General features: G+C 43.1%; 2 protein-coding genes across 4 annotated transcripts in view; one reads left to right on the forward strand and one right to left on the reverse strand.

The window, feature by feature from the left end:
- The window catches only part of dnajc17 (DnaJ (Hsp40) homolog, subfamily C, member 17), a 51,011-nt gene that overhangs the window by 14,347 nt on the left and 24,309 nt on the right, over nt 1-12,355 (forward strand). The gene's annotated exons all lie outside the window — the stretch shown is intronic.
- LOC116383307 (cdc42 effector protein 3) lies at nt 4,501-10,461 on the reverse strand. 2 transcript variants are annotated; one of them, XM_031847033.1, is made up of 5 exons: nt 10,422-10,461; nt 8,732-10,309; nt 8,456-8,625; nt 8,228-8,371; nt 4,501-6,821 (listed from the first exon to the last, which is right to left on the reverse strand). In XM_031847033.1, exon 5 carries the CDS (start codon nt 6,659-6,661, stop codon nt 6,041-6,043), a length of 621 nt encoding a protein of 206 aa, XP_031702893.1. In that variant the 5' UTR covers nt 6,662-6,821; nt 8,228-8,371; nt 8,456-8,625; nt 8,732-10,309; nt 10,422-10,461; the 3' UTR covers nt 4,501-6,040. The 2 variants fall into 2 exon arrangements, with proteins under 2 accessions (XP_031702893.1, XP_031702894.1); XM_031847034.1 differs by having other exon boundaries at nt 4,501-8,371; nt 8,456-10,309.

Below are 12,355 nucleotides of genomic sequence, written 5' to 3' on the forward strand. Positions count from 1 at the left end.
TTTTTTTTTTTTTTTTTTTTTTTTTCTTTTTTTTTTTTTTTTGGTCCTGCGCCTTTGGCCGGGTCATTTTCACATTAGCCCTCAGCGAGAACAGTTGTTGCTCAGGAGGCCCCGCATTACATAATGGGTTAGCCCGTGTAGATATTAGTAATGTTGTCCCCCATCTGGCCTGGACATGGGGGAAGTATTTGAGAAAGAGTGATAGAGTTTATAAGAAGCCAGAGCCTTGGAGGTCCTTCTCCCCGGACTCTATTTGAAATCTGAAAATCTGATTCCTTTCCTGTTGTCTGTCCCTCAATTGCAACCCCACACCAGCCAGCTGCAATCACAAAGGAGCAGCTTGCTTCTTTAACCTCATCAATCCAGAGAGTCAGGGTCTCACTACAGGGAGCTCAGAGATGGAGACTTATGACTTCAGCCTCAGTTCCAGTTTACTGGGGGCACAAGTTCCCTTTAAGACCCCCCCCCCCCCCCAAGAGACCTTGTCCATGAATCATGAGGCCCCCCACTGCATTCCCCTATTTATACTCGCGCCCAATTAAACAAATTTAAAAATAGTAAAGGGCCACATCTTCCATCTTCCACACCGTGTGGAATTGCTCCCCATGCTCCTGACTTTCAATTGTGTCCCCTCTTTTGGGAAAGGATCTAGTTTCATCTCTAGATGGATCTTTGTTGCGTCTTTACCCTTTGACATAATAAACTGTCAAAGTGACAGATTGGGGAAATGGGTATGTTTAAGAAAGAAGTGCTGAAGTCAAGTGAAGTCATTTACTATTGTTCTGTGCACAGTTCACAAATCTCAGTGAATTCTGAATGAGTCACGTTTTTATTTTTGAGGCGCGTAATTGTGGCCTGTGTGCTAACAGAAACACTGCAGGGCTCATATACTGTGCATGTAAGTTCAGTATTTAATGAGAGCTGTAAACGGCTACTGCATCAACATTTGATTTCACAGAGTCTGACTAATGATTCACGTCTCACCTTCCAGACTGTCTTGGTTAAGGAATCACTGTCCAACCATTTGGTTTGTGTCGCTGGAGAGATGTAATACCGTCATCCATCACCGTGTCTTAATTCCTGGTTTATTGCTCAGTTTAACATTCCATATTATTTAACATGAACCCATCATAGAGGATTTGTGTTTGAGCGTTCCAGCCCTGCTTCTTCCATCTCGAGCTGGAGAGTCATCACAGGCTTGTCACGACACAAACCAGATGCAGCAGATCAGCTATTCTGGGATTGTTTTTCCAGCCCGCCGCTTTGCTAGTGCTCGAAAAGTGCACTCTCATCTAAAATAGCCCCCGAGTCTGGAAGAGATGCATTGTGTGTTGCCGTGCTTTTGGCACAGTCGACCCTGGTCAGACTGCTCTCTGATTGGAGATAAGGAACTTCTGTTTAGGGAGACCACCGGGCTTCTGTCTTTTGTTGTGATCAGACCCAAAAGGAGGACATAATGTTGTTATTATTGGTTAGAACTTGATATTAATATTGTGTACCAGGTTTGATCGGATATAATAAATAATAATGATAATAAACAATAATCAATTTGATTTAATAGCACCTTTCATGGCACTCAAGGTGACCTGACATCACTTAGGATTAGTAATAAAACAATAAGTAACAGCACCAGTAATAGAAATCAATTAAATTAATTAACAGGACAATCAACAACGGAGCATAGTTCAGCAATGAGTTAACACTCTGAAGCCGACGGTCTTAAAGCGAGAGTGAGGTGGCTGAGTAATGCTCAGTGAGGTTAGCCAGTTAAAACTAGTACGGCAGTTTTGGAAGGGGTCCCATGACCTCTCACCTCATGGTATGTGAGTGAAAACGGGGTCCATGGGTACCCACGAGTCTCCCCTTGATAGACACGCCCACTGCTGATCCCATGCCGTTTTGTGCATGTAGTGTAGACGTGTTTCTTTTCTAAAAAGGTGTATTCGAATACTGGATGATTTGCATATTGCATGAATTAGGTATGACTGGAAAGATTCTTGTGGAATCAATGAGCCCGTTTGTATTAATATGTGGGGATGTTAGTCTCCGTAGTAGTGAGAACATTGACGTCGCTGTATAAAATAAAATGCTGTGACTTCTAGAATAATCGCAGCTTCATAAAACTTTAGAAGCTGTGTGGCTTTCCTACGTGTACTGACAATGAGGGGTTTCTGAGCAGTTTTCACAACACACAAGTACTTGCCATCCAATCACCGAAAAATGCAATTCCTGCAGAAATCTCCAAATGTTTTTTCTGTGGTGTTCATCGAGGTATTGATATGGTATTTTGAGTGGAATATATATATTTTTTTAAATTTAGCACCAAATCTGTGTAACAAATCGTATCGACCCAAAAATTGTTGCAACAACTTAATTACTACTTTTACACTTTCACAGTTTCTTTCAATTAATCTTTGGGTTCCCAGCTTTCAGATGGCATATACCACGTCTATGTGACATTTACTGTTGACCTGCCGTCTTCCTCTATAGATCCCCCGTCCCTCCTTTTTAAAAGACAAAAACTGGGTCATGTGGGTCTCTAACGGCTCAATACTGGAGTATAAATCTTGGCAAAATATCAATATTCAATTGATACCATGATATGAGACTAAATATCTTAGATTTTGGATATTGTAAAATTGCAAAAGTGTTATCTTTTTGGTTTGTCTGGGTTTTAAAGGCTGCATTACAGTAAAGTGATGTCATTTTCCAGACTCTTCTATTATTTGCCTCTATTATATCCACATTACAAATAATTATTCATCAAAAATCAATATTGTTGCAATATTGATATTGAGGTATTTGGTCAAAAATATTGTGACATTTGATTTTCTCCATATCGCCCAGCCCTATCGTACTATTATACGGTGCAGTTGTTGCAGTGAAAGAGAGTAGGCCAGTTTAAAAGGATTCCAGGATACCAATGTGTGGAGGAAGTGAGTACCAAAGTTTGGGTGCAGCATAGGAGAAGGCCCTGGCACCCATTGTGATGAGGTTGATGGCTGGTGAAGACTGCAGGAGAGAGGAGAGAGACAGGCAGTGCACCCCATAACATACGAGGTTGGTGACGAGTCGTCTCTGTAAAATGGGACCCTCAAGGAACAGAAGACCAGACAGTTTATAGAACAGATACACAGGTTTAGGGTAGCTTGAAATGTATATCAACGCACTTTCGTATTTTCTCATTTGGCACGAAAGGAAAAGTCGGGTGTGATTATGTTGTGGTCAGAATTTCATGGTTATGGTGTTACGCCCAATTCATCATGCATATCATGAGAGCTGTTATGGGTTGGCTCGGCCCTCACCGTCTATAGCTTGATAATACATCCTGACGTGATACAGAGAGAACAAACAATATTATTTTCACAAAGTGTGTGTGTGTGTGTGTGTGTGTGTGTGTGTGTGAAACCATGCAGTATATTTCAGTAACATCAGGTTGTACTGGGAGACACAATTACAGTAGACAGACACATCTCTCATTTGCCAAAAAATGTTTTTTTTTTTTTTTAGTTTTTTTTTTTAGCTAGTACCTGACAAAATAAATAACTCATAAGAGCTACTCTTCAGTGAGATGACAGGGTTTCCTGGTATTCTGTATGACAGCAAATTGAGTTTTTCGGAGGAAGAGAAGTGCTACCAGATGGGTTTGGGATACTTCACAGCTCGGTCAGTTTGTGCTGCGCAGACAAGATAATTTGTCTTCAATTATGGGCTCTTTCTTCTCACATCAGTCATGTAGCTGAGCACTTGTTGAGCTTAAGTTTATGTGATTCTTCACACTGAGAGCGCTTGTGTAGACGAGTCATAGCAGCCAAGGACTCGTGTCTACACCAAGGCTTATAAGATTATAATGAATAAGTACGGGATATCATCAAATGCGTCGGTGGTTTTCTTTATCAATTATGGTTGAAGGGCATAAAATACCTTTTTATTTTATTTTTTCACCCTTATTAGCGCAATCATTTGTTTCCACAGTGTCTGTCTGACATGAAGCTGTGACTGTTGAGGGCCATTGTAGCAGTCCGATGACTGAAAAGCTCTCTCTCTCTCCTGCTTATCTGGAAAAGGTAGCCTGTCTGGAAAAGTGTGACAAATTGCAGACACACCCTGGGTTAGCTATTGAATGTCACCTCTTTGTGATACAGGTGCGCCTCAGAGCTGGGAACGCACAACAACTCAGCAGTTGCTTCAAAGTGGAGTTTAATGGAATGCAGCGTTTTGTGACTCGACATGAAATCCTGCCTGTCACGCCGGTCTGATTTGGGCTCGTGTTTCTCCCCGCCTTGAAATAGTGTCGTGCTCTATGTTGCGGTGGATAATCCAAGGCTGTACATTCTCTAGGAACTGTTAGGCAAGGCTAACTGCCGTGCCGCAGTGGCTTCTGACGGTTGAAAAGCCAAAATCAGGAGTCTGTCCATCAGGACGTGTAAACAGTCGCATACGAGCTCTATTGAAATGTTGACGAGAGCAGTTCTATCCACAAAACCACCAATCTTGGAATGCGAAAGATATTTTTCTTTACTTCCCCAACATACAAAACAGTACATTTTTCATTGCAAAAAAAAAAAAGGTTTCACAATGTGAATATCCGAGAAAGATGGTCGGTGAAATCTGAGATATAATTGGAGACGGCAAAACAGAAATACACTGCAGACGTATCCACAAACATTGCCGTTTCTGTTTGGACATATATAGAAGTCTAAATCTATTGCTAGAAGTGGGACACTTGTGGTTCGTATTTTTTGCAGCGTGACCCGTGGGGAGCGTAGGAATGCGACCGGTTCTGGGTTTGCCCCCCCACCCCCACCCCACTAAGGCACAGACTGAGGTTCTGTCCCGACTCTCTTCTCTCTAGACCCGGGCAAAGTGGACCTCACTTGTCTGCACACATCTCAGGTTGATGCTGCGTGCTTTCATGTACATGCAGTGCATGTGTGTGTGTGTGTGTGTGTGTGTGTGTGTGTGTGTGTGTGTGTGTGTGTGTGTATGTGAGAGTCAAGCGAGCTGTTTTCACGTGTCAGGTGTCTGTTTGGTCAGAAGGTAGTGTTTAAACCCTCATCAGGACTTTTGCTGCAGTAATGGATGTCTCTGGTCCTCCTCCCTCGAAACCCCCTGCATGTGTGGAAGTATCACGTTACCCTTTACCACTTTCCTTCTCGTGCGCCACTCACCAGAGCATCAGACTCTGATTTGCAGCTAAGAAAACAGCCTGCTTCGGCTTTTTTTTTATTTTTTTTTTTATAACGTCTGAGGTCTTGGACCTGTGGCCTGGCTTGGTCTGCAGCCCAACCTGCCACCATTTATTGGAAGCAGGGCTAAGTGTTTGTTTTCACGGCATTGTTGGGAATGAGAGATGGGGGGTACCTCGGTCTACCTTTGAGTGGGGCCTCTGGGATGCGTGCGGAGGAGAAATTGCCCTCTGCACACAATAGATTGGCAGGCACGCCAAGAGCCAAGACATCACAGCTCGAGGACCTTGGACTCCAGCCGCAGCTTTTCTTTTCTTAAACACAACACTCTTAAGTCTTAACAGCCGTCGTCAGTGCTGCGCTGCGTGGTTTGGGGAATTTCAATAGCAACGGAGGAGAGTTAAATTATTAACTTATTATCATTAACTTTGTACCCACCTCTACAGGGGGTGAATCTAAGGAGGAAATTAACTTTGTTCAGTGTTCTTTTTGTTTGTTTACCTTTTTTAAAGGAGAACATGTTGACTTTTTAACAAATGCTGTTCGTGTGCTATAGACAAAATATCTGGTGCTGCTGTGCTTTTAGATTTAAAAAGTAACATGTTTTACAGAAATAATCCAAACAGAGTCATCTCTTTCAGGTTAGTTTCCATTAAAAGGTGAGGCAAGTTCTCCCCGAGGGTTGTTTGTCTATACTTGGTAGCCAGGGACCAGAAATTCATATATCTTTGGATCTATTTCAACCATAACAATAGCTTGAGGATATTAACTTGTCCATGAAATCAGGCGTGTGTGGAAGTGGGTCTCCCCCATATTCCAAATGTTTAGTAAAGCCTTCCTGTCACGCCTGGCTACTGGCGTTTGTCCATCACCTGGAGAACATCATCCAGGATTGAAGGGCCTAGATCCAGGCTGAATGAAAAGCCACTGTCCGGCTCCTCATGCTGTCTAACAGTTTTGTGACAAGTCTCTGTGGAGTCCTCCTCCCTGTCTGAATTCAGGCTGCCCCGTCCGAGGTTACGAGGCAGATTGGGAGCAACATTATTCCCACTTTTGTACCCGTCCTCCTTTTCCATCTGCGCTTCCTTTTCCTCATTGTCCAGCAGCGGCATAGAGCTGCATTTCTTTCTCCTCTGCGACGTGTTGTTCTTGTGCCGCGTATTCCTGTCGGGGCCCTCGGAGCCCTCGGCCTCATCGAGGTTCAGGCGAGGGGGCTTTGGCGGCGGAGAGCAGGCCAGGAAGAGGTTCTGCTCACTCTGGGAGCTCTGGAGAAGCAGATTGTGGCCCATCTTTAGGAAGGACAGGTCTCCAAAGCTGTCCGTGTGGGCATCGTTGCCAATATGCGAGATGTGGCGGAAATCCGCCAGCGGCAGGCTAATCATGTTGACAGACAGCACCTCCCTGCGCTTGGTGCCCCTACTGAGCCAACGACCAGAGGACGGCTTCCTCTGCAGCGATGTTCTAAGTGGCATCTCTGCAGATCTGGTTGAGATAGACCTGAATGTTTCTGTTTGTCCTTGTTATATATATATATATATATATATATCCTCAGTCTTTATATCCTTTCGTATTTCCTCCTTTGTTCGACAGTGAATCCTCAGGTAGGGCTGAAGCTTATGAACATAACTCCATCTGCATCAAACACAAGAAAAGAGACGTTATAGTTTAGCCAATCCAAGTCTAATACCAAGTTGATAATGCTGCGTTACGAATCCCTTTTTGATAACCGAGGCTTCCCTCACACCATGCTTCAATATTGAGCAGGTCTGTGCTTGCGCTTCTAAATCAGCAACAGATCCAAGTATTCCTCTGAATCAGTCGATGTGAATCGGCAGCCAATCTTTAGAGGTTGCACCTGCTCCACTTGATTTTGATTTATTGAAATTCAATATAATTTTGCGGCACACGGATATTCCAACAATGCTTTGAAGCTTTCATTTCTAAATATTTACTTTTCAAATCCCAGTTTTTTTTTTTTCCCTATAACTGCAAGTGTGGTCTGCAGCCTTTCCTCTAAAGGAAGTCCATCAGCTGACACGAGACTTCCAGTAACAAAAGCAACAACAATTCAGATTCCCAAATGGTAATTTGTTGGCCTAATTGTGAATTGTATCTCTTCACATTTTGTCTTGTTGTTTTGTTTTTTCACAAGGTTTTACCGTAACTTCCATCAGAAATCATGATAACTTGACTTTGGAACACATGTTTCGGATTTTGTGAAAAACACAAATAGCCGGGATGCAGTCGGTTTATGTTGCTGTAGTGTGGAAAAATTATTTTTATTCCATAAATAACACTGTAGGCATTACTAAATTATCTGTTTTGTAGTGTAGTTAGGGGATTTAATATTTTACAAATTTTACATCCACCAGCAGAACTTGAGAGGAAACATTCTTGGTCAAAATGAAACGATACAATAATACTTAAAATGAAAGTCTTAAAAGAGTAATTTGGCGTTCCGTGTGACCTGTAATCATTTTATTGAATAAAACAGAACTTAGTACATCAACTCTGGCATACCGATTAGATAATCTGCCCAGTGTCTGTGATTTTTACGGTCTCCCAAACAGCTTTGCCCACATTAGATCTGTGTTCGTGACTTGAAACACTCACTCTGTAAATTTGTAAGCCACTACAGCAAACACGTTTTGTTGGCCCGTAAAGGTTTTATCGGCACTTTAGTAGCAGCGGGAGGTTGGATAGCGTGGACGCAACAGCATTCCTTTCCAAACATGTCAGTTTGGCCGAGGAGGCGTCTTAGGATTTCAGCCATGAGTATCATGTTCAGGAAACGCTTCATGGCCAAGTATAAATTAAAGAGACCATTAAAACACATTGGCCACGAAGCAATTTTTAAATGGTGTTCCTAAATGCGGCCGTAAACAATCCATCTTTGAGACAGATGAGGAATCTGTCTGATGAAAAAGGTAACCACTAGTTAAAAGAAATTGGTTACAAGGTTTTTCCTTTTCATGCAGTTGTTTGTCTAGTAGGATAAAGAAATACAAAAGGATAAATAAAGACCGATTAGTTCTTACCTGTCTTGCTGAGCAAATCCAGGATGTTTGAATCCAACACATGCACACACGTCTCTGTCAGGAAACTAGGCAGCGTCTACCTGCGCACCCTGACAGACTCTCTCTTGACGTGATGGGGCTTGTTCAACGGTTACGTCGCACATCCTTGAGACAGAGACAGAGTGAGCGACTTTCCCCTACTGTCACAACCAACTCAATGGTAGCATTTAACCGTCAGGTGTTTCTTACCTTTGTCCTATGCTGTTGCTTTGGTGAGTGTTTTCAGTCCTGGGACATTTGAGCCGTCTTTTTTTTTTTTTTTTTTTTTTTTTTTTTTTGTTGCTAATCTTCCCCAGTGTCAACTCCCGTCGTGCATTGCAGAGCACTCCAGGTGTGTTGCCGGTGAAAGTCTTCTTAGTCTAAGAGATAAGCCAGGTGAGGTCAGAGTACAAAAGGCGTTAAGGCATCCTAGCTGGAGGCTTCTCTTCAATTAGTTTTCTTACTTTATATTTCCAGTCATCCCACCTTAAAAAAACAGTTGCCAGCCATCAGATGACATCATCCTGGTTGCGGTGCATGTTGGCCATTTAGTCATAAGTGTTAAGATAAGTCCTGCCGGTTGGTTGGCTGCACCCATTACCCAACTCATTTCAAGAGCTGTTTGTGAGACAAGTTGGGTTTGAATAGGTTAGTGAGTGTACAGCTGTGTGTGTGTGTGTGTGTGTGTGTGTGTGTGTGTGTGTGTGTGTGTTTCATAGATTGTGTGCTTGTGTCTAAAAGGAAGTCATAGTCAGTGAGCAAACAGGTCAGCCCTCTCAGAGGAGGGGGTTAACTGATCTCTAATCTCCACATCATTGTCCCCGTGCTCGGCTGATTTCCTGATTTCCTGCCTGCTGTTGGCACGTCTAAAGCCCCCCAGAGTGGAGCCCACCGCACAGGCCCTTCTGCCTGACTGGAGGCCTATAGCTTCTCTCACACAAACAGACATGTATGAACAGGCACGCTGGGTTGCACAAGACAGATCACTTGTTGCGTTTTCCACTTCTCACGCCTTCAGCGTGTTGTCTTTGCCTTTTGGAATGCTGTACCAACACAGGAATTGAAATTGTGTCAGAACAGCAAACTTCTTTTTTTTGTTCTGCTCTGTGGAATTTGTTTGTGTTAAACATGGCAGGGTTAAAAGCATTTTGTTGTGCTCTCACAGGGAGTAATTTGTATTTGTGCTGATCGTGCCCTTTTGGTCGTCTTATGGTTTGGAGAGATTCTTCTTTTTTTTTTTTTCTTTTTTTTTTTTTTCTCAACTGTGTACGACCTGCTGCATCTCTTTGTTTTAAAGTGAATATATTAAGACAAACATGCCATGCAAGTCTTCTAATGCACATTGTGTTCCAGCAGAAACCAGGTCACGGCTGTGGATCCCTTTGTTCAGAGTCTCAACACTCCTCGTTCATTAAACTTGGAACACGCAGGATGTGAATGAAACGGACAAATCGTATCTTTCACTGCTCCTGCAGTCCTTTCATATTGGTCCAATAAACAAAGGGCGTGCCGCCTGATACTCTTTTGTTCTCCCGCTCTGCGCTCCAGCGCCAGAGCAGTCTGCGAGACCAGACACAATTACTCACGCAAATGAAATTATCATAACATTTACTCAAGACTGAAACAGAACATTTCTCTTCTGAGAAACCCCCTCCTTCTTCCACTTATAGCCACACACAACTGCTACAAGGCAATCAGGGTGAAGTGCTGTTGGAGTGACCTCACGAGACCTTGTGTCTGACCCCGGCTCGGCTCACTCTTTTAGTTCGGTTGTCGTGCTATGTAGCCTCTGGGCTGATGCGTTAAGCCCTAGCTGGATTTCTGTACAGGCTTCTTTTCTAAGGCCTGACCGTAGCGGGCGCTGTGGTTTGATGCAGCTATGCTGGGCCTGAAATCTGGGATGCTGCGTGTTGTCTGTTGTTGCAGGGTAAAAAGTGCTTCCAGATATTGCTTTGACTGGAGCTAGAAGCCCAAACTGAGGCTTTGGTGGATATTCTTCTGGTCCTTTGTTGTGTGTTCTCCAGCTTCCGCCGCATCGAGGCCCTCAGACTGCCCGCATTTAGACTAGATTTGCAGCAAAAACAGATTATTTCGTATGAATTTTTCGACAACGACAAACATAGAACTTACTGTGCTTTTGGAACCGAACAATGAGAGTGGACAGTCGGCTCCTTACCTGAAAGTTGTGCTGTCCTGTCTCTAAAGCTAGTTTCCAGGAGCTACTCTTTGTAATGTTCCGTCCCCAATTCTGGTGAGAACATCCCAGTTTGCGTTCGTCATCACCCTAACCGTTATCATGACTGTTTGTCTGCAAAGTTTTTACGACTCGATGATGATCAACAGAAACTTGGCAGGCTGTTGAGAGGAAGTGCAGTCACTCAGTGGCATGACTGCCTCATGACAGAGATCTGACACCAGCCAAAGTCCAGGTGTTAAGTCATTGAATACCGAGTGCCGACTCATTCCCTCATGACAAAGCTTACAGTAGCCTCTAATCAGCTCAGTAAGGTCACGTCAGGTTCAACACACCGAGGGACGAGTAGGCTGGAAAACAATCCATCATCCATTGTTAACCATTTACAAATGAGCGCCATTGTTCTACAATTGTTCTACAAGCAAGACATCTCAGCATGGTTTTATCTATCGGAGGGGGATTCTGTTGGGCTATGGATGTAAAATACATATTATTGAGGAGCCATGTCTTGTGTTTCAATAAAGGCAGAATTTCCCTCTCTAGAAATGTGTTATTAAAATTAAATAGAGAAATCTTGTGCTTGTGTTGATCACCTTGTAATTCCCGCAGACTTATAAAATGTTGTCTGTGTTTAGAGCTCTCCATTTAGTTTTTCGCGGGATTGAGTTAAAAAACATAATGTACATATGCATAACTCATAACATACCATTTCTTTCCAGTTAATGTGGGCGGTCGGTAATGGCTGGGAATGTACAGCTGTGTCTCCTGGCACTGAATCATGAGTGATTATAACATCATGTTTGGGATATTTAGTTTTATCTGAGGACTGGAGCTCTGATGTAAACAGTATACAGCAGGACACATCCCACTTGCTGTTTGTTCTGCACATTAAACAGCATGTTAATATGGGAACACATTCGTATACAGAAAGCACAGACATTTCAAATTTCATATTTGGAACCTTGACTTAATTTTTTTTTTCTTTCTCCCCTCAAAATTCCTCTTGACATCTCCGAGGTTCAGACTGCATTCTTACCAGTCCTGTGGCCACTTTTGTTGTAACGGGAAATCTTTTGCAATCAGAGGTCTTTTTCCCGGAAGGCCGGGACGTGAAAGACATAATTTTGCTTTTACATCGATTGTATTGTTGGATATTAAAGAGGCCAAGCCCCCATGTCTCCCTATTCTAGGATCCCTGAGCTCATCCATCATAAAGAGAAATGCCAGGGCACCAGGAGTTCAGGTCTTTGCTGCCATTTCTCTTTTCGCTGTTTGTTTCCTTAACTTTTAACAGTTTCCAAAGGCCCTCTCCGTCCAACAGGCTTCTTTTCTGTCCAATACCATGACCACGTACAACCACGCACGCGCGCATACACCCCACTGGTTTAGAAATCAGCTTTGGCTTTTTGTCTATTTTACGTACGGTAAATATTCTTCCCGTTCTCGTTTCAAGGATGGCTGTAAATTGTGCAGCTTGCACGTACAATAACTGTCACAGTCAGTGATTTCTAGATGTATTCATCAAAAACTCACATCATTTGTAGTTCATTGTCAAATATAAGGAGGTCTTGTCTTGGAGTTGAATTCAAAAGCCAGATGTTTAGTACATGTGCCTTAAAAGGGTTAAATACAGGAAGTAGATTTGGGCCTTAATCTGTGTTTAGTGCTTGTCCTTCACTAACAAAAACAGTGTAATAGACTAGACCTTCAGGGTTTTATGCCTGAGCCTTATAGTGAATGATGATTAATCCTTCACCATTTACTAAGCTGGAGTTCTCTCTACAGAGGAATTTCACCTTGGCTCCAGTGTTGCGTGGTGCTGTACCCCTGCCTATTTGTTTGAGTTAGCAGGAGAGCTAAACCCCCCCCCACACACACACACACACACACACACACACACACACACACACACACAC

This window comes from Anarrhichthys ocellatus, unplaced genomic scaffold, assembly GCF_004355925.1.
Source record: "Anarrhichthys ocellatus isolate YVR2014 unplaced genomic scaffold, GSC_Weel_1.0 scaffold7, whole genome shotgun sequence".
In the NCBI taxonomy this organism is placed as follows: domain Eukaryota; kingdom Metazoa; phylum Chordata; class Actinopteri; order Perciformes; family Anarhichadidae; genus Anarrhichthys; species Anarrhichthys ocellatus.